The sequence below is a fragment of the Coffea arabica genome, chromosome 7e (assembly GCF_036785885.1).
Source record: "Coffea arabica cultivar ET-39 chromosome 7e, Coffea Arabica ET-39 HiFi, whole genome shotgun sequence".
Lineage (NCBI taxonomy): Eukaryota > Viridiplantae > Streptophyta > Magnoliopsida > Gentianales > Rubiaceae > Coffea > Coffea arabica.
The window spans coordinates 20,015,517-20,034,362 of record NC_092323.1 but is presented as its reverse complement, the minus strand read 5'-3'; the positions used below and the strand labels follow the sequence as shown (position 1 = coordinate 20,034,362).

The following is an 18,846-nucleotide window of genomic DNA, read 5'->3' as shown; positions in this document are numbered from 1 at the left end:
GACCATCACTAAGGATATAAAAAAACAATAAAAATTCTTTTTCCTACTAATATCACTATATATAAATTGCATGTTCTCCCAAAAATGATAAATTTTATGGGATGGAGGGAGTATATATATATATAATGCGCGCGTGCACACACACATATAACATGTTTTCAAATCTTATGTACATTGTACGGCAAATTTCTTGAAATATTGCCAAAAAAGCCTGAAAAATGTTGCTGAAAAGCCGAGCATTTCTTTATCTATGCAGCTAATTTCTTAGTTTTAAATTTTCTTTAAAAAAAGGAGGCCGCCTTGTGTCAGAGAGGGCTGCAAACGAGCAGAGTTGAGTCGAGTTTTGGCCTTATCGAATCGAGTCTTAACTTAATTTTATCAAACTCGAACTCGAGTTCGAACTCGACGAGCTGACAATTTTGAAGCTCGAGCTCGAAAAAATAAATAAAATAATATTTTTTCTTAATAAATAATAAAATATTAAGGATATTTATGTAATTTTACTATTAAAATAAATATATATATATATATGTATAGACTCAAACTCGGAGCTTCGAGCTCAACTTTGACTCGACCAGCTCGAACTCGATCAATATCGAGCTCGATCGTTTGCACCCCTATGTCAGACACACTATGGGCTTTATTTGCAAATTGGTAGGGACCAACTAATAAATAAAGCCCGCCATGTCCCTAACACATGGCGGGCTTTTTAATTTTTTTTTTCATTTGTCGTGTCTTGCAGCTGAATATATTTATTTTTTGTTACTTTTATGTTATATTTTTTAATACCTTTTGCAACTAATTATTTAACAAATTTAACTATCTAAAGTTATGGAAAATGTGTAGTTTAAATTATGCAACTAATTTTGTTATTTGTTTTAATACTTAATTTTAAATTGTTTTAGTTCTACAGCTTTAATTATCAAGTTTAAGTAAATATGATGAGTATCTAATTTAAATTAGAGTTGTGTATAAGAAATAAAATAGTAGTTTAATTGTAAAATAAATTTTTTTTTGTAAGCATTGTAGATGTAATTATACTAAATAAAAAAAAGTAGTAGTAAAACATAAGTATATAGTTTATTAAATTAGATATGCCATAAAGATAACAAACTAATTTACTAAAGTAAGGATATAATGAAGTAATTATCAATGTCTATGTCCTTTGCCCTTATCGTGAGGTGTTATGGAATAGCAAATCTCTTAGTCTTCCTTTGTTGGCATGAAAGGCATGGTAGTTGAAGCCGTTGCCCCTCAAGCCTTTCCGACACTCCAGGAATCTGGACTGGAGCCGAATCATCGTCGCTTGCATCATTGTTAGGCATATCATCTTCATCAGTCGATATTGCAGTCTCACTGCTATATAGTATTGGCCCCAAGTAGACAAAGGCTATTGTAGAATGGGAACAGATGGAGGATAATTGGGAATAGAGTAGTTTGGACAATCTAATGCAGGTGACCCACTCTGCGAACCACTGCCAAATATGGAGAGTAGGTTATCATCTCCTGAGTAAAAACTGGCATAAGTTACACCTGAAGAAGAGGAAGTGACAGTGTACCCAAATGCTGAAATGGGACTTGACATATATAATGTACCTATAACCCAACAGCCTTATAGGTAACTAGGCCTGTCAATGGTCCGAGTCCAGGTAACTAGGCCTGTCAACGGTCCGCGTTTGGACTCGGATCGGATCCAGATCCGTTTTATCAAACGAAAAATGGGTTGGATACTGAATGTGATATTCTGACCCGTATCCGACTCGAATTCGGATATAAATTGATTAATAATTTAAAAAAAATATATTTATTAATATAATATCTCAAATTTACTTATCTGACTATTATCCAAATAGTCAAACACACCAAAGACAGGTGTTGTTGCAAAAACAGGCTTTTGACGAGCTCTTTTTTTTATATAGGCTCAACCCGAATCCAATTCCGAGAAAAAAAGAGTAGAAAACCTGTCGGGCATTCGGGCCGAATCCGGAACTGGTATAGTATGACGGGTTCAAGTCCAGATTTATTAATTTCGATCCGGACCCAACCCGTTGACAGCCCTATTGATAATGATAACCACCAAGACTTGGCGGGAGGTCAAGGGTTGAACCCTTAACCTCCCACTATATATATTTGTTACTTAATTGTGGCCGCCACTTTCAAGTGGTTTCTTTCGACAGGTTTTCCGTCAGTTAGGCTCCCCCTTCCCTTATATTAAGTTAGGTTATACAAATTATCATTGCAACAAATATATATATATATATATATATAAAGTGTACCCATAAGTTGGGTTGGATCATGGCATACTCTGTGTGCTAGCTGTGTCTAATCCATTTGAGGGTAAGCCTAAGTGTCCTACTGAACTGGTGTGCCTCCGTCATCATCACGTGGGTGTGTGCCCTGCTTGTGACGTCTACACCCATGAGGGGCATTGGCTGCTTAGTTAGGGGCGTGTTATGAGCAAAATTTGAATTTTAAGTTTAAATTTTATATGTATATTATATATTTAACGGTGATAGTGTATACGTTGATAATGTATATAAGATTAATCCTTATAATAACAATTATGATAGCATGAAACTAATGCAAAAGTTCACAGGAAAACAAACTAAATATTGAAACTGGACTACATCCCCTTGGTACCTGTTACAGGGCGGATCACGAGGAATCAGAGGTGTAATGTATATAACGGTACGATAATGATACCAGCTCAGATTCAAGTCGAAAAGCTTGAATGTATCCATAGGATCTTCAAGAACTACAACTCTAATGCGATCATTCCAGTAATCTACCCATCCGCATGAAACTCACCCCAATCTTGTCCAGGATAACCAGCTAGGCCAAGTTGATGCAGACCCCCTATATCCGTGCCAGCATCCTATGAAATAGGCTGCTGTAGCTTTAACTGACGCATGATTTGATCAGGCAGATGGAACTCAACAATGAGCCAGAACATCAGCGGGACCCTAACCCTCCATATATGCTGGCCTCGCTTGGAATACTATGGTAGAGATGATATTACGTACTCGGTGTGTGGCTCCCAGATGAACTATGGTAACAACAAACAAGTTAGCCATAGATGAATTGCATAATTTAAAGTTGTCAACATTCAGGCGGATGAAACTGAAATAATGCTTGATCCATTCGCAATGTTGTCAACATTCAGGCGGATGAAACTGAAATAATGCTTGATCTCAATAATAGGAAAGGCAATGTTGAGGAGTGTTTTCATGCATACGTTATGTCGCCCATCTCCCTCCTCTGGGGTAGTCATTGGGCTCTAGAGGAACCATTACTCCTAGACAAATAGTAGGAAATTGTTCCCATGCCCATAGCTATTACAAGTAAAAAGAATTGGTGTTACGAAGTCAATAAATGAATAAGAGGATAGTGTGACAAATTATGTGATAACCATGATGATTATGTTGTCTTCGATATAATTGAATCACCAAGAAATTTTAGCTTGAAATTTTCCACCTAATGTAATAAATATCATCCAATTAAATTGTATATAATACAAAAAAAACCCATCCATTAATGTACTTAGTCATAATAATTATAATGATTGCCTATAGTTTTGCCAAATAACTTATTCACTAACTAATCACATGAGTGCATCACATTACAAATAAAAAGAATTACATTAATTATAACTTAAAAAGATATAACAAAACACATGGCATGGCATATATTTACTAATTTAATATCATAAATTATGAAACGTATCCTAGATTAATTTTATATTGAACAATATAAATTAAATCACAAGCTAAATTTAATTCAACCTATTTCTAGAAAGTACCCATAAAAAGCTTAATATTACATTCATTTACTTTTAAAATCTTGAACTAAAAAATTATATGTTACCATATGATTAATTTAACTTTAATCACTATTAAACAAATCAAATCACATGTTAGGATTACATTAATTTAATATAACATATTATACAATTTAATTATTTATTGAAAATAATATGACTACATAACAAAACAAAATAGAGTACATGTAAATTAATAGCATAATTTAAATGCTATCTTAACCTATAAATTATAAATTAATTATATAATTTCAATACTTAATAATTTGAATGCTATCTTAACATATAAGTTATAAATTAATGACATAATTTCAATACTTAACTATATTGGCCTAGAGGTTACTTACTTAAAAATTGCTGCTCGTCGTTACTCATAGACGCCGCGAGCCTATTTGATGTGAATCTTTTTTATTTTTTATCGTAACGATAGTATTTGTATAACCTATTCTAGCCTGGTTTAAGGGGAGAGGAAGTCTAACCGACGGAGAATCCCGTTGAAGGAAATCACTTGAAAATGACAATTACAATTAGATGACAAGGTGGGAGGCAAGGATTGACCTCTCACCTATACCACCAAAACTTTAAAGTCTTGACGATGACCAATAGCTAAAAGGCTGTTGGCGATGTGAATTGAGATAGACTGGGCTAGTTTATGCGATCCTCAAAGAGTCTGGCCAACAGAGAGTGTTCTGGGAGTTAGGTGTATACATAGAATATGCTCGGTTTATCAGCAATATTTTTCTAATTTTTGATTTTTTTTGGTCAATATTTTAATAAGTTTTCCATAATAGAATATATTTGTTACTTTTCCGTATAGGTCCACAAAATAGTCAATAATGTAATAGAATCAAACTTTGGTACTATTAAACAATCATCTAATCTTCTATATATCAAAATACGAAAAAGAAAGGAATGTATATAAATGTACTATTTGTATGAACCACACATACTGCTAAATGGATGAATGCACAAACTTGTATGAAATACATTTTGTCATATTGGAGGTAAAAGCATACGGTATAGATGTGCAAATTAAGAAAAATAATTAAGTTATTTTATTAAAACCAATGGAAGTTTAGAAGTACTATTTTTTGTTGCAAAAAAAAAAAGATATTATGAATTTTCTTTTTGCAAACAAAAAAAAAGAAGTTATTGGAAGTAAAAACAGTGAAAGTTATTGGAAATCATTGAAATTTTAGTATTATCTTAGTAAATCTCTACTTTTGCGAATGTAAAATTAGAAAAATAAAAGATTAACAAAAAAAATTGAACACCAAACTTACGCCTTAAGCTTTATATATGGAAAGATATAAAGCATTAATCCTATTGTGAGTGCAATTGCTCTGTTAGTATTTAAGTGAGAAGACGTTAAAGATCTATGAGACTTTCAAACATTGAGAAACCGTCAAGGAGGTTTCATCTAGTGGTTAAAATTGAGATTCTATAAATTAGAGTTATTATGTTCAAATCTCTCTATCCCTTCCTGCTTCGTAAGTCCAACTCTTCCCTATTGGAAAAAAAAAAGAAAAAAAACATAGACTAACCATAAAATTTCTTTAAAAAAATAGGTATTTTTTTTTTCGTCTTAGTGTAGGGTGTTAATTCGAATGACCTTAAGATCAAAATTACATACTCTTTCTTCCTTTCTCTTTTTTTTTGGAAAATTTTTAAGTCTATTTATTTAACTGACAACAGTTAAATCTAATTGGGTTAATTGGTCCATGCACACCTCTATAAACATGCATAAATAAATCATGGGGAGCCTGCCCTTCCAAGTTTTACAAATCCTATCTGCGTGCTTAAAAAAAATTAAAACTTTCACTCTCACCCTATTAAAATTTTCCCTTTCCCCCTAAATTCTAATAAAAATATTAATTGGCCCCTCCATATAAGTCTTCCCAAATAACAATTGTCGTGCCACCCTTGCTCATAAATGTGTGTGCATACAGAATTCAAAACTACATGGTTTTGATATGAAAACTGAATTTTCAATTTGGAATTAAAATAAAGGGTAAATCTTTTAGGGATAATTTCAGAAACCTTTCCTGAGGTTTGTGACAATTGCAATCACCTCTCCTAATGCTTGAAAAATTACGGAAATCTCCCCTACAAAGCATGTCTTAGTAATAATTAATGGTGTAAGGAAAAAAAAAATCCAATAAATATCCAACACCATCCCTTTTTGCTATGTAAAACAAATTATATGCTAAAAAGTCAACTATCACCATTATCCATTAGGTGAAAATTTCATGTTAGTTTTTTTGCAGGAAAATTTAGACCATGTTTTGAAAGCATTCTTTTTGGTAATTTGGACATATTTTTTGGTTAAGTAATTTTTGAAGATACTTATTTTAACAAATGTCCTCCAATTAGGATGGTCGAACTTTTGTAAATTAGTTAATAAATCTGGTCAGAAAAATTAGGAATGAAATATAATGTTCTAGATTAGCTGACATTAGAGTTTTAAAATAAAGAAGTGTTACCAAAAAAGAATTTCTTTTTTTCTTTTTTTTTCATTTAAAATTTGTAAAGTTTGTGAAGGCTATCATAGTCTTTTCATAGCATCAAGGGAGGTAAGTGTAATTTTTCAAACCTTAGGGGAGGTAGCAACAATTGTCAAAAACCTCGAGAGAGGTTTCTGAAATTATCCTAATTTTTTATGCACTGATTGTATATACACTAGCAATTTTGGATGCATGAAATGTATACAAAATTTGATTTTCAAATTCAAAATGAAATGATGTGACATACATTCAAATCCATTAATTTATATATTGATAGTGTAAGAAAAATTAATAGTGAAACAAAACAAAATAAAGTAACACGACATTCATAATATCACATAGGAGAAGGCTTCATGTATCTAAATTTATTGGAGTCAATCTTTATATATACTGATAATGTATATACTATCATGTTTGAATACATGATATATATACAGTATTTGAATTCACATTGAAATTCAGATTAGTTGTCATGAATCCAACAGTGATAATATATACACAATTGGTGTATAGAAAATCAATCCAATTTATTTATTTATTTTTGTTATTGTTGCATACAGGACCTTTTTTGTTCTCAAGACTTTTATTTTTTTGTTTTGTAAAAAATATTCTCAAGACTTATATTAAAAGTAAATCTTATATACACTGACAGTGTATGCACTATTATGGTTGGATACTTGAATGCATGATACATATGTAAAATTTGGGTTTCAAATTCAAATTCAAATTATGTGTCATACATTTAATAATGAAAGTGTAGAAACTATTAGTGTATGGAAGATTAATTCTTTTATGGGTTATTATCACTTTACTCCCTTAACGTTCAGTGCCACTATTAATCTCCCCCTTAACGTTATCATTTAGTCGCTTTACCGCCAAAACTAACGGTCAAATTTAACGGCGTTTGTTAATTGAAGTGAAAAGACGTGTTTAGATCTTAAAATTATTATCACTTTACCCTTATAAACTATACCCTCATTATCAATTTATCCCAAAGAGTTATTTTTTAGATAATTTATCCCACCATTAAACCAACTTAGTAAGTTAAAAAACTTTAGAAAAAAGTACCCTTTTCTTTGTACAATAAAACAATAAATAATTTAGAGTGACACTTCTCCTTTTTAGTATCAAGAAAAAAAATCAAAGTGTTAATCCCTTTCTTCTTGGCAATTTTATTAATATTGAAAAAAATAGAAAGAGAAGAGAGAGAGAGAGAGTTCAATTCTTTTTTTTTTAAATACAAATAAGAAAGAATTAAAACTTTTATTATTTTAAAATTAATTCACTTTTCTATATACCACCAAATTCCAATCTTAATTCTGACAACCTTAAAGTAATACGATAATGTTAGACTCTTTTTTATTTTCTTTGTAAAATCTAATTTTCTGTCTCCTTCTTTCCTATCTCATTTTCTTTTTCTAGTATTAATAAGTGTGAAAAAAGAAATTTGAGAAAATCCTTTTATTTTTATGTTTTTGCATCTCTTAAAGTGAAAAAAGGAAGAATAACCATTCCAACTTTTTTATTTTTAATTATATATTTAAAAAAGGGGAAATATTTAAAATTTTTTGACCATATTAGTTAGATTAATGATGAGATAAAATGTCTAGAAAATAATGTTAGGAATTAAAGCGATTGTATCACTATAAATTCAAGGGATAAAGTGATAATAACAATGTGGTAACGCTATAGAATAAAGGGGTATTTTTGTCTAAAATTTTTAACATGTTGAGTTGAATTACTTAAGGCATCCACAATGCTATTACACTTTGTGGAGTGTAATCCACATGCCACGTCAGCATTACACTTTCTCCTCTTTTATTACGCTTTCACTCACAATGGTTTACACTCCACAAGGTGTAATTGCATGGGTCCACAATTAAATCAAATATTTATTTTAATAATGCATAACTCATATCCCATAAATAAATAAAATAATTTTTAAAAATAATTTTGTTATTTTTAAAAAATAAAGTACTAACTTTCATTAAATTTTTTACCTTTTGAATTTTTTATTTTCTAAAAATGATATTATTAATTTTTAAGTTTGAATAATATATCTTTTTCTATCTCTCAAAAATAATATATTGTTATTTTTTCAAAAATAATTATGCAAAAAATTAAACAAATATTTGATACCTCAAATGCGAATATATCATAATAATCCATACTTAATTAATAAAATACAAATGTAATTAGTTGAACTCCATAACATAATATTACATAATTTAAATCAAATAAAATACAAATAATAACAAAATGAATACTAATTTTAAATCATTTAAAAATGATTATAGGTCCCACAGCATCATGGATTACACGCATCATGGATATGATGCGTGTAATCTCCATGACACGGCTTCTATGATGCGTGTAATCTCCATGACACGGCTCCAATGGGAGATCGTGTCATGAAGCGGTGTAATAGGGAGCCATTACACCCGCTTTGTGGATGCTCTTATTATAGGAGTGAAGTGACTAAAAGATAACGTTATAGAGTAAATTAATAGTAATGATATAGTTTACGGAGATAAAGGAATAATAACCCTTCTTTTATTAATTGTGAATGACCGATATTCCCCAATCCAACAAGGTACAAAAAATCAGGCTGACTTTCCGGGCTCATATGTTTTTGATCAATCAACGTGGCTCCCACTCCCCACAATCATTTCCGAAATTGTTCGCGATTCCCCGCTCGCGGGGCGCGGCAATCTCCATTTGAAAAAAGCAAAAACAAATAGTTGTAGTAATAGTACACTAATAATCCAAATATGTCATTGTCTTCAATAAACTAATCATTCGTCAATTACTCACCTGTCACTCTCCCCTAGCCTTTCATTTCCAGCACAAAATTCATCTGACTCTCCCACCCCCCCATTTTCTTTCTTTTTAGCTATTATTCATTATCATCCTCGTCACTTTTCTCATCCAATAATTGAAGTAGCAGCACTTGATTCATAAAAGTCGAAAATTCTGGTTGTCAGTGACAATTTCACTGTATGGCATATGAGCGACTGGTACCAGAATCATATACAACCTAGTGATTAAATTACACATTCTTGTCTTGAAATAAATGAGTGCTTAATTCTGATGGGTTTTATTAGATTAGAATCCTCAATTGCATCGTATAGCATAGACTGTCATAGAATAAACATTGCCACTAATACAATTTTTAGGTACAAATTTCAAAAGTAAGAAAAAATATTTTGCTTGCATCATAAACACATTTTTCAATATATTTTTTTATATTTTCAACTACTTTTTATCTCACATACATCGAATCACAAAAAATGCTACAATAATTATTCCAAATAATATTTCAGATATTATATTTTTGCATGTTATTGTGTTAGTGTTTAGGTTCACTATTTTAGTGTCCATATTTATTCTGCTAGTGACAATTGTAGAGGCTTTGTTCCGTTTTTATGAGTCATCTTCTGTCCCTTTCTTCTTTCCACCGTTCCGCCTCAAAAATTCTCTTGGAAATATTCTTTCTATTTCTTTCTTTCCTTCCTATTTATACATTTTCATGCATGGAAGTTGACTGGATTGTGGAATTAATTGCAAAAAAAAGCAACTTCTTTATCTTTTTGGACTAAAGGTTTTTTTTTTTTTTTTTTTTTTTTTATAGAAGATATAATAGCAAAAAGGGAACTTCTTTATGCTATCTTTTATGGGAACTTCTTTCTCTTTAGTAGTCATGTGTATGTTAACTTTTGGAAAGTGCAGAATCACTTAAAAATTTGTGCAAACACTTATTCTCTATTCTTGGGTTGCTTGTATTTTAAAAAAACAATTTTAGTGCAGCAGCTTATTAAACAAAATGTACATGTCATATCAAAAGTTCCTTAGAAAATGAGTTTTGGAATTTTCTAAGTACATGTTCTTGAGATATAATTGCATTCCAACTTTTAGTGTCTCAATGGCATAGCAAAAAAAAAGTGTTGGCCCACTATAGAAATTCTGAAATTAGTAAATTACCAAACACTTCCAGACAAAAAACGATATATATATTTCTAAAACAAATTTTCAAAAATTAAATTTACATATCTATTTTCGGCAGAAGAATATTTTAGAGATAAAATCGTCAATTTTATGTCGAATATATATTTTTTATACATACGATATATAAAAGCATAAAGCGTGAGATTCTTTCTTTGCAACGCTACGTCATTTTGTATTTTGTCATTTTCAGCCTTAGTAAGAAGATAAAATGGTCCAATTCTATTAAGAAGAAAAAAAAAATCAATTGTTACTTCTTGAATTCACTACTATTTGTGACACTCTTTTAAATTTCACATTAAATCAAATTTAATGTAAAGATATTATTGAGATGTGAACAAAATATTAGTCACAAATCTTTTTGTCCACTCGTACTTTAATTTTGACTAAAAAAATATTAGTAAAAGAAGTGATAATAATATATTTTTTTTATTTAATTGTTTACACACGTCGAGCATGTCGTAATCACTAATTGTAATTAATTATCATAACTAGTGTGTTTTAATGACTAGTTATTGTGATTAATTACTGTAACCATTTAGGTGTCACGGCTTTAATGGTTAGATAGTGATTATTGCTGATTATAATGGAATGAAAATGACAAAATCGACAGTGACAAAATCTTTTTGACACCAAAAGTCAAGAAACAATCTTTATATAGGGGCAAAATTTTGCAGTTGTTGATCATGGAGATATTCAATGAATTGACCAATTAGGCCACTTGTCTGCTTTCCTACTTTTTGTTAAATGGGGTGGTGCTATCTTTATCTCACTCTATGTCTCCGATGATTATGAGGGCAAATGAAAGGTACCAATCGAATTAGTTGTGTTTTTAGCATTTTCTGTTGCCAATTTGAAATGGGTTCCGGTTAGAAATTTTTGAAATTTAGGTTCTTGTTTTTGTTTTATATTTTGGGGGGAGAAGGAAGGTGGGTGGTGTTGAAAATGTTAGTTGGAGAGTGAATTCTAAGCTAAGTTTCTGAAAATTTTTAACCTCTTTCAACTTCTTTCGCTTTCCTCCTTACCAACCTTTAAGCTTGCAGGGATAGAAGCGCATGGCTTTTCTCTGATTTTCAGTTAGTTATGGGGTGGTATGGATTTTCATTTTCCCGCTGATTGTGATGATGATTATGATTCATTGACAAGATTAGTGAACTGGGATTCTGGAACTTGATTGATTTGAAATTGAAAAAAAAAAAATCTTTTTTTGGTCATGGATTGAAATCAATTGCCAGCATTTAGCTGGAAATGTTGGATGGTTGTAGGGGGGCTACGGAAATTGAGATTTTTGGTGTTTGTTTAAGGTTCTATTGTGGATGAACTGATTGAGGATGGACCGGAGAAGTTGGCTTTGGAGGAGGAAATCATCAGAGAAGAGTCCCACTGGGGAAACAGACAGCTCTGGATCCATATCATCGTATTCCGAAAGATTCTCTGATGATCAGGTTGGTTGCTTCACTTGGCATTCTAAACTAAACCCATTGTCTATCATCTCATTGCAGTCAAATTTGCAGATTTTAAGCGAATATATATATATATAAATATTTATTCTGGGTGTTTGTTTTAGTAACAAATGTGGAACTTCAACTTAATTGAATTTCCATGCCTTATTGCACAGTTTAATTAAAGATTCATTTCATGAACAAGCTTGCTTTTATCAGAGTTTGTTTGTGAAAAAAAAAATTGTATATAAATCAGAAAATTACCAGTTTAGAACTAGTGGCTGCTGTTTTTTCTTGTAAAATTTTCTCTGATGGACAGTGTGTCAAATCTAGCCGGAGATGAGTTAGGAGGACCAGGGGAAATTGGCTGTACAATGGGGTTGGGATATAGAGATGTTTAATGTAAATGATAGCTAGTGTCTGTTTCTTTTATAGGATATGCCCCTGGTTTTTTGGTAGAATTTAAGGGGTTTTACCCTTGTTGGATATTTCTTGATGCTCAGTTAAGAAAGTTATTTTGTTACTTAAGAGCATAAATGACAGAGGAATACATGTGAGCATTTGATTGCTAGACATTAGAATTAGTCTTGCTTCAGTTGGGTTTACAAAGTGTAGCATGTCAAGCTAGAAATGATTTACTGACAATAGCAAAGGTGGAATCAAGATTACATGATGTTTGGCTTATCTATATCGGAATTCCAAGATTTTGGACCGATGAAATCCTCAAAGAGAAAATTTCTAAACCAATCTTTTGCATAAACTCATGTTTGATGACTATATTACAAAATACTTTCTACTTAGCCTCTGACAGAGTCAATATACTGTATCTGGCTATCTCGTTGCATGTGTGGTAGCTTTTTGTATCTCTATGGACCACCTTGTGTGGATATATGTCAGAACTGAACCACATTGGTTGCCCTTACCTTTTATCATGATGTTCAAAATTTTGCCACCAAAACGCTATGCTACTTGTCTCTAAAGGTCAATCAACTGTAGAGTACAAACAATTAGCCCAATTAAAGCATAAGGACATTTCCCTAGTCTATCTTTTTGTTATCTCAAATCATCCATTGTCGTGAATAGTTTGTTAGACTAGAAAATAGAGGGAATTCTATTGTTTCCAATCCCACATGATGGTTTTCATTGAACCTGAGAGGTTTCAGGTTCTTGGATGCAAAACAAGTTGTGTGTACCCTGATTAGAAGTTTCTTTTCTCCGTTAGATGTCATATTATAATTCTTGAATTTGTCTATGGTCTGTAGTCAATTAAGATAAAATAAATTTATCTCCGGTCATAACAGTTATACCCTTCAAATATTCATGTCACACTCATATTTTAAAATTTTATGGAAATACCTTTTAAATAAAGGAAACATAAACAAAATTTGTATAATTTCCGATTGGTCTCTTGCCAAAACGAAACTCATTTGGCTCGTAGAAGAAATGAAGAGTAATTAATTTTTGTGGGTCAGGGAAAGACTGTGTTAGTTGAAGCCAGTCTACAATCTGCGTTTGTGTACAAAGCTTGTTAGAGGTTTAGCAATGGAATGAATTCTATATTCCTTGCAGTGAAGTATGAGATAAAAGTCATGGGTTATATGTCTGGACTCATATGAAACTTACCATTGTAGATGGCACTGGTGCAGTTTTGGTAGTTTAGTCTTCATATGTAGTTTGCTAGTTTGTTTCTTTATTTGTAGCAAAAGCTAACACTAAGCTCCTCCTACATTTCTGCTACCTTTCTATTGATTGAAACTAATGCAAATATTGAAATCTTTAGAACATCTTAGTGCCTTGCAGTTTATTTCCTGTAGCTCTAGTTATCCACTTTTATTTATGCATATATATGCATTCTTCTTTTTCTCTCTGGCACAACAGTATTTTGATTCATTGAATATAAAGATGGTCTAAAATTCTTAACGTTCATTCCTTATTTGATCAAGTTGCTCCTCCCCCAGATGGACAAAGCAAAACACAAATATTTTTTTAAAGAAATAGACTGACTATTATTTTTTAAGGCCTTTCTTTATGATTTCTGATAGATGTAGTTTTGTCCTCAAAGGCACTTTTGAATAATAATATTCAGTCACCAGAAGTCATATCTAAAGCTACTACTCCTAGCATTGAAGAACTCCATGATAACATGAAGGCTCTATCAGATAAACTCTCAGAGGCTCTTGTTAACCTCCGTGCAAAGGAGGACTTGGTGAAGCAGCATGCTAAAGTGGCTGAGGAAGCTGTCTCAGGTATGGCTACTACTCTACGTTAAACCTGAACTAGTTACTTATCTTTCAGTGGGTTCTGGACGTCATTTATAAGCTCAGTTGATGCTCTGAAAATGGTGGTACTTAATACGGTTCCAATGTAGTAAAATGATGAAGGATAGCGAGACGGAATAAATATTTTCATTATATAAAAATATGTCTGATGGTGATACTGAGTAATAAATTATTCTTCTGAATTCTATAACTCTTGGCTTTTTATATCCTGTTAGCATCCATGGCCGAAAAACAATATAGTAAAAAGATGACAGATAGCGAGACAGGGAACAGATATTCGCATTATATAAAAAAGATGACTGATGGTGATACTGAGTAATAAATTACTCTTCTGAATTCTATAACTCTTCACATTTTAGATCATGTTAGCATCCATGGGTCAACGGACATTTATTGACTTCTTGCTGTATTACTTGGAACTTTATATTTTACCAGGCTGGAAATAGTTGCACCATCTTATTTTGAGTTAGGCTGATTCTCAGTCTCTTAAGAATAAATTGTATCAATCTTCTTGAGTATATATTGTGATGGGAAATATCAACAGGCTTGGTGATGTTTGATTCTTTTGTCCATTGCATCTGATTATGTGGTAATGTGGTACTAGGCATTTTGTTTGGATGTTTCTGGAACTTTTGTTTTCAGATCAGTTTCTGGATAAAGCTTTTGCTGAATCAGGGATTTGGTGTGACCTTTTATACATAATGGTTGAGCAGCTTTTAAATGAAATTTCAACCAGTCATGACATCTTGTGATGTAACTTTGTAGTATTTGCCATCTAGTTTGAAGCATGCTGTCAGAGCCATTCCTAGATTGTAGCCTGATGAACAACAATTGAACCTATTTCGTGTAATCCTTTAGGATGGGAGAAGGCTGAAGCTGAAGTACTAGTACTAAAAAGACGTGCTGAGGCACTAACCCAAGAAAACTTGGCCCTTGAAGAACGGGTTGGAAATCTTGACAGCGCACTAAAAGAGTGTTTGAGACAGCTTCGACAAGCAAAAGAAGAACAAGAACAGAAGATTAATGAGGCTGTTGCGCATAAAATTGTTGAATGGGAATCAGCAAAAGCTGAACTTGAGAATCAGCTTGTCAACCTTCAGACTAAACTTCAAAATGCCGAAACAGAGGCTGTTACCTCTACGTTTCCCGATCTTTGCATTAAACTTGAAGCTGCAGAAAACAAAAATGCAGTTCTCAAACTTGAGCTTCTTTCCAAAGACAAGGAATTGAAACTGAGGACATCTGAGAGGGATCTCAGCGTCCATGCTGCTGAAACAGCTAGTAAGCAACATCTGGAGAGCATCAAGAAGGTAGCTAGGCTTGAAGCAGAATGCCGTAGGTTAAAGATGCTGAACCGCAAAGGTGCAACTGTTAATGATCACAGATCTTTAGCATCCTTCACTGATAGTCTATCAGATTGTGGGGACAGGCTATCAGCAGTTGACAATGAGAGCTGCAAAATGAGTGGTTTGGAGCTGAATGATTATGAGCCAGGCCTGTCTGATTTGAGTGCATCTATTTCAATATCAGAACTAAATCAGTTTAAGAATGAGAAACCTCTTGGAAGAAACTTCATGGTCCCTTCTGACGAGCTTCATCTCATGAATGATTTTCTTGAAATGGAGAGGCTTGCTGCTCTACCGGAAGCAGAGGAGGAAAGCTGCCCTGACTCTGGAAGTGACAATAGGGTGAACATTTTAAAAACTGAACTTGAAGCCATGATTAATCGAACTGCGGAGCTGGAGGAAAAGTTGGAGAAGATGGAAGAGGAGAAAGTTCAATTAAAAATGTCTCTAACTGAGTGTCAACATCAACTTGAGGCATCAAGATATCAATTAGAGGAAACGGAGACAAAGTTGACAGAGTTAAGAATTCAACTAGTTATGGCAAATGAAGGTAGGAGAACAGTTGAGGCTGAAGTTGAGTCTACCAACAAACAGCTTGAGAAATTCATGGAGGAGATAGCAAAAGCAGAAGTTACTATACTAGACCTCAAATCTGAGTTAAGCATGGCAAATGAAGCAAAAAGTGCTGCTGAGATGGACGTCAAGGCTACCAGTGAAAAACTTATGAAATCAACTAAACTTTTGGAGGAAACAGAGATCAATTTGTCCGAGGTTTCTGCTCAGCTAGCTAATGCAAATAAATCAAACAAGAAGACAGAGGCTGAACTTGAAGCCACAAACATCAAGAAAGAAGTTGCAGAGTCAAGAGTCAAAGCTTTGCAACTTGAGCTTCAGATGCTGCGATCAAGCATCTGTAATTTGGAAGAAGATATTCAGAAAGAACGTGCTCTGTCAGATGAAGCTTTTGCAAATTGTCAGAAACTGAATGCTGAGATCTTACAATTAAAATCTAAATCTCAGCTTTGGAAAGCAGCAACTACTGGAGAGGTCAAAATAAATCAGGTAAGTTACTAAACACAGTCTTGAGGACTTGCAACACGAAACTTATTAAGTACTAAGTTGAAAAATCAAAGTTATAAGCTACTACACTGGCGTCTGCTTGAATTTCTTTAGATCATCTCATGGTTTCATATTACCTACTTCAATAGCGTCACTCTGATTTTGTCAATATGGTTCATGATGACTACACGGGTTCGGACAACCTATACCTGTCATGCTATTTGGTCTGATTTAGCTATCTAAGTATGTTCTGGACATGAAAGCATTGAATTAGCTTAGAAATACTCGTTCCTGGAAATTTCCATTCCAATGGTCTTTACTGATTACTGGCAATGTTTCTTAAATAGGATAGTGTTACTGGTATTTCATCCGCAACGTTATTATCTTGCATCAAGCTGTTGCTAGTACTTCATCTGCAACCTTAAAATGGAGCACTGTTGCCATTGTACCAAGGCTTCCCCTTGGAAAAGCTGAAAGAATTGGCAATTATCCTACAATTGGAGGTTTTTAGATCATGTCAAGATTTTGCATTGCCTACTTGGAAAGGATGGTTCTGCATTTGCCAATATGGTTTATATATGATGTCTCATGGATTTGGACCACTAATATTTGTCCTACTATTTGGGCTCTTTTAGCATTCTAAGTATTTTTTAGGGCATAAATTGCTTTGAACTAGCCTGGCAATATCAATCATTCTTGTGGTTATTTTTCAAGATTGCTTGAGGACAACTCTGATTATCATTTGAAATGTTATTATTAATTAGGCACAGTGTTGCTAAGGCTTTGTCAGTAAGATCTGTCATCTTCATCAACGTGCAAAAACATTACATCGATGCATCAAATAAAATTCTACATGAAGTTTTAGGATAGACATGGTCTAAAATCTTGTTGCTAACAGATGAAACAATGCTTTATCAAGGATGCTTGTAAGGCTTTCTATTTTTCTCAGTATTTCAAAGTTTCTTACACTTCAGCCATTCAATGGCGACTTGCTAACTTGGCCTAACTCTAAGAAAGGCTTATGTGTTTCTTGGGTTGCATTCATATGGTCCTCAGCTTTCAAGTAATTGTGTCCTTTCCATTGAAAAACATTCTAGGTAACTCCACAGATGTAATTTGGTTTGGATGTTACTTTAAGTATCCCTTATTTCAAAACTTATCTGACATGAATTAAATTTTACTGATGGCTTTCCTTGGGATCTTGAAGAGGAATCGCACCAATACGTAATTTGTAGATGACACAATTACAATGAGTGGGACAAATGGCACTAAAGACGTTTCTGTTGCTAGACTTCCTTTTTTATTTTACCCTTCCCAGTATCATGTATAAAAGCCTTACAAATAATTTGTTGATCTGTGTATGCTTGTTTGTCTTTCACAGGAGAAGGAATTAGCACTGGCAGCTAGTAAATTTGCAGAGTGCCAAAAAACAATTGCTTCTCTTGGTCAGCAGTTAAGTTCTCTTGCAAAATTTGAAGATTTCTTTATTGATTCAGGGATACCAATTGAGATCAGTTAAATATGGACGGGATACCTCGAATGTTTCAAGATGATGGAGATTTTCTTCATGTATATATCCGTCCTAAAAAGGACATCACAAGCTTCGGTAGTGGTTATGATCTTCACAACATCCCAAAAGAATACCATGAATAAAGAGCGTGAGCTTTATATCTCTGAAGTTCCAGAAAGAAGCCCAATCAACAAAAGGGAAACACAACACATTCCAGGTACTTGAATGTGATTAAGAGCTGCGGCGGAATTACTAAACTGGGATTGTTGAATGCAGGAGTTCTAGGTAGAAATACTGGAAGTTGGAAACATAGAGATGTCTGAGTTGATAGAGCTATATATCAATTTACTTATCATTGATTAAATGTTTATACACGAGCCTTACACACATACACCAACTTTTTGCTCTTGGACTTTTTGCAGGCTACAGAAGGTAAATTAATGTATAGAATACAAACTAATCGGTAACGTTTTGCTGTCAAAAGAATGGTGTATAATAGTTTTTGTATGTGCACTCTGTTGAAATGGCTAGCTGCAAATAGCAGCTTCAAGTCATGGACTCTAGATTCCATTGACCTCTTCTTTTGAGTTTCTTTCAAATTACTGTGCCGGTTGAGTTAATGTATGAAATCATTATAATATCAGAAAGATGTCGAATTCTACAGGAGGTGTTTCATGTTTACCTTCATGGGGAAATTGTACATGGGTTTATGAAGCATAAATGTGATCTGAGGTAGTGTTGTGGAAAAGCCAAAAAAATTAAGTGCAGTTGATTTTAGATTAAGGGCTCTTTGGAGTTGCAGTAACTTATTGAAAAGTACTTTTTCAATAGAGTTTTTAATAAAAGTATTTATTATGTATTTTAAGTGCTTTTAAATATACTATTTG

The 18,846-nt window shown here is 32.9% G+C and overlaps 1 protein-coding gene across 1 annotated transcript; it reads left to right on the top strand.

The window, feature by feature from the left end:
- Positions 1 to 10,590: 10,590 nt before the first annotated feature.
- LOC113699254 (filament-like plant protein 3) lies at positions 10,591 to 18,640 on the top strand. The gene is made up of 5 exons (XM_027219476.2): positions 10,591 to 11,131; positions 11,628 to 11,768; positions 13,828 to 14,011; positions 14,903 to 16,452; positions 17,831 to 18,640. The coding sequence occupies exons 2-5, from the start codon at positions 11,655 to 11,657 to the stop codon at positions 17,966 to 17,968; spliced, it is 1,986 nt and encodes a 661-aa protein (XP_027075277.2). The 5' UTR covers positions 10,591 to 11,131; positions 11,628 to 11,654; the 3' UTR covers positions 17,969 to 18,640.
- Positions 18,641 to 18,846: the final 206 nt, after the last annotated feature.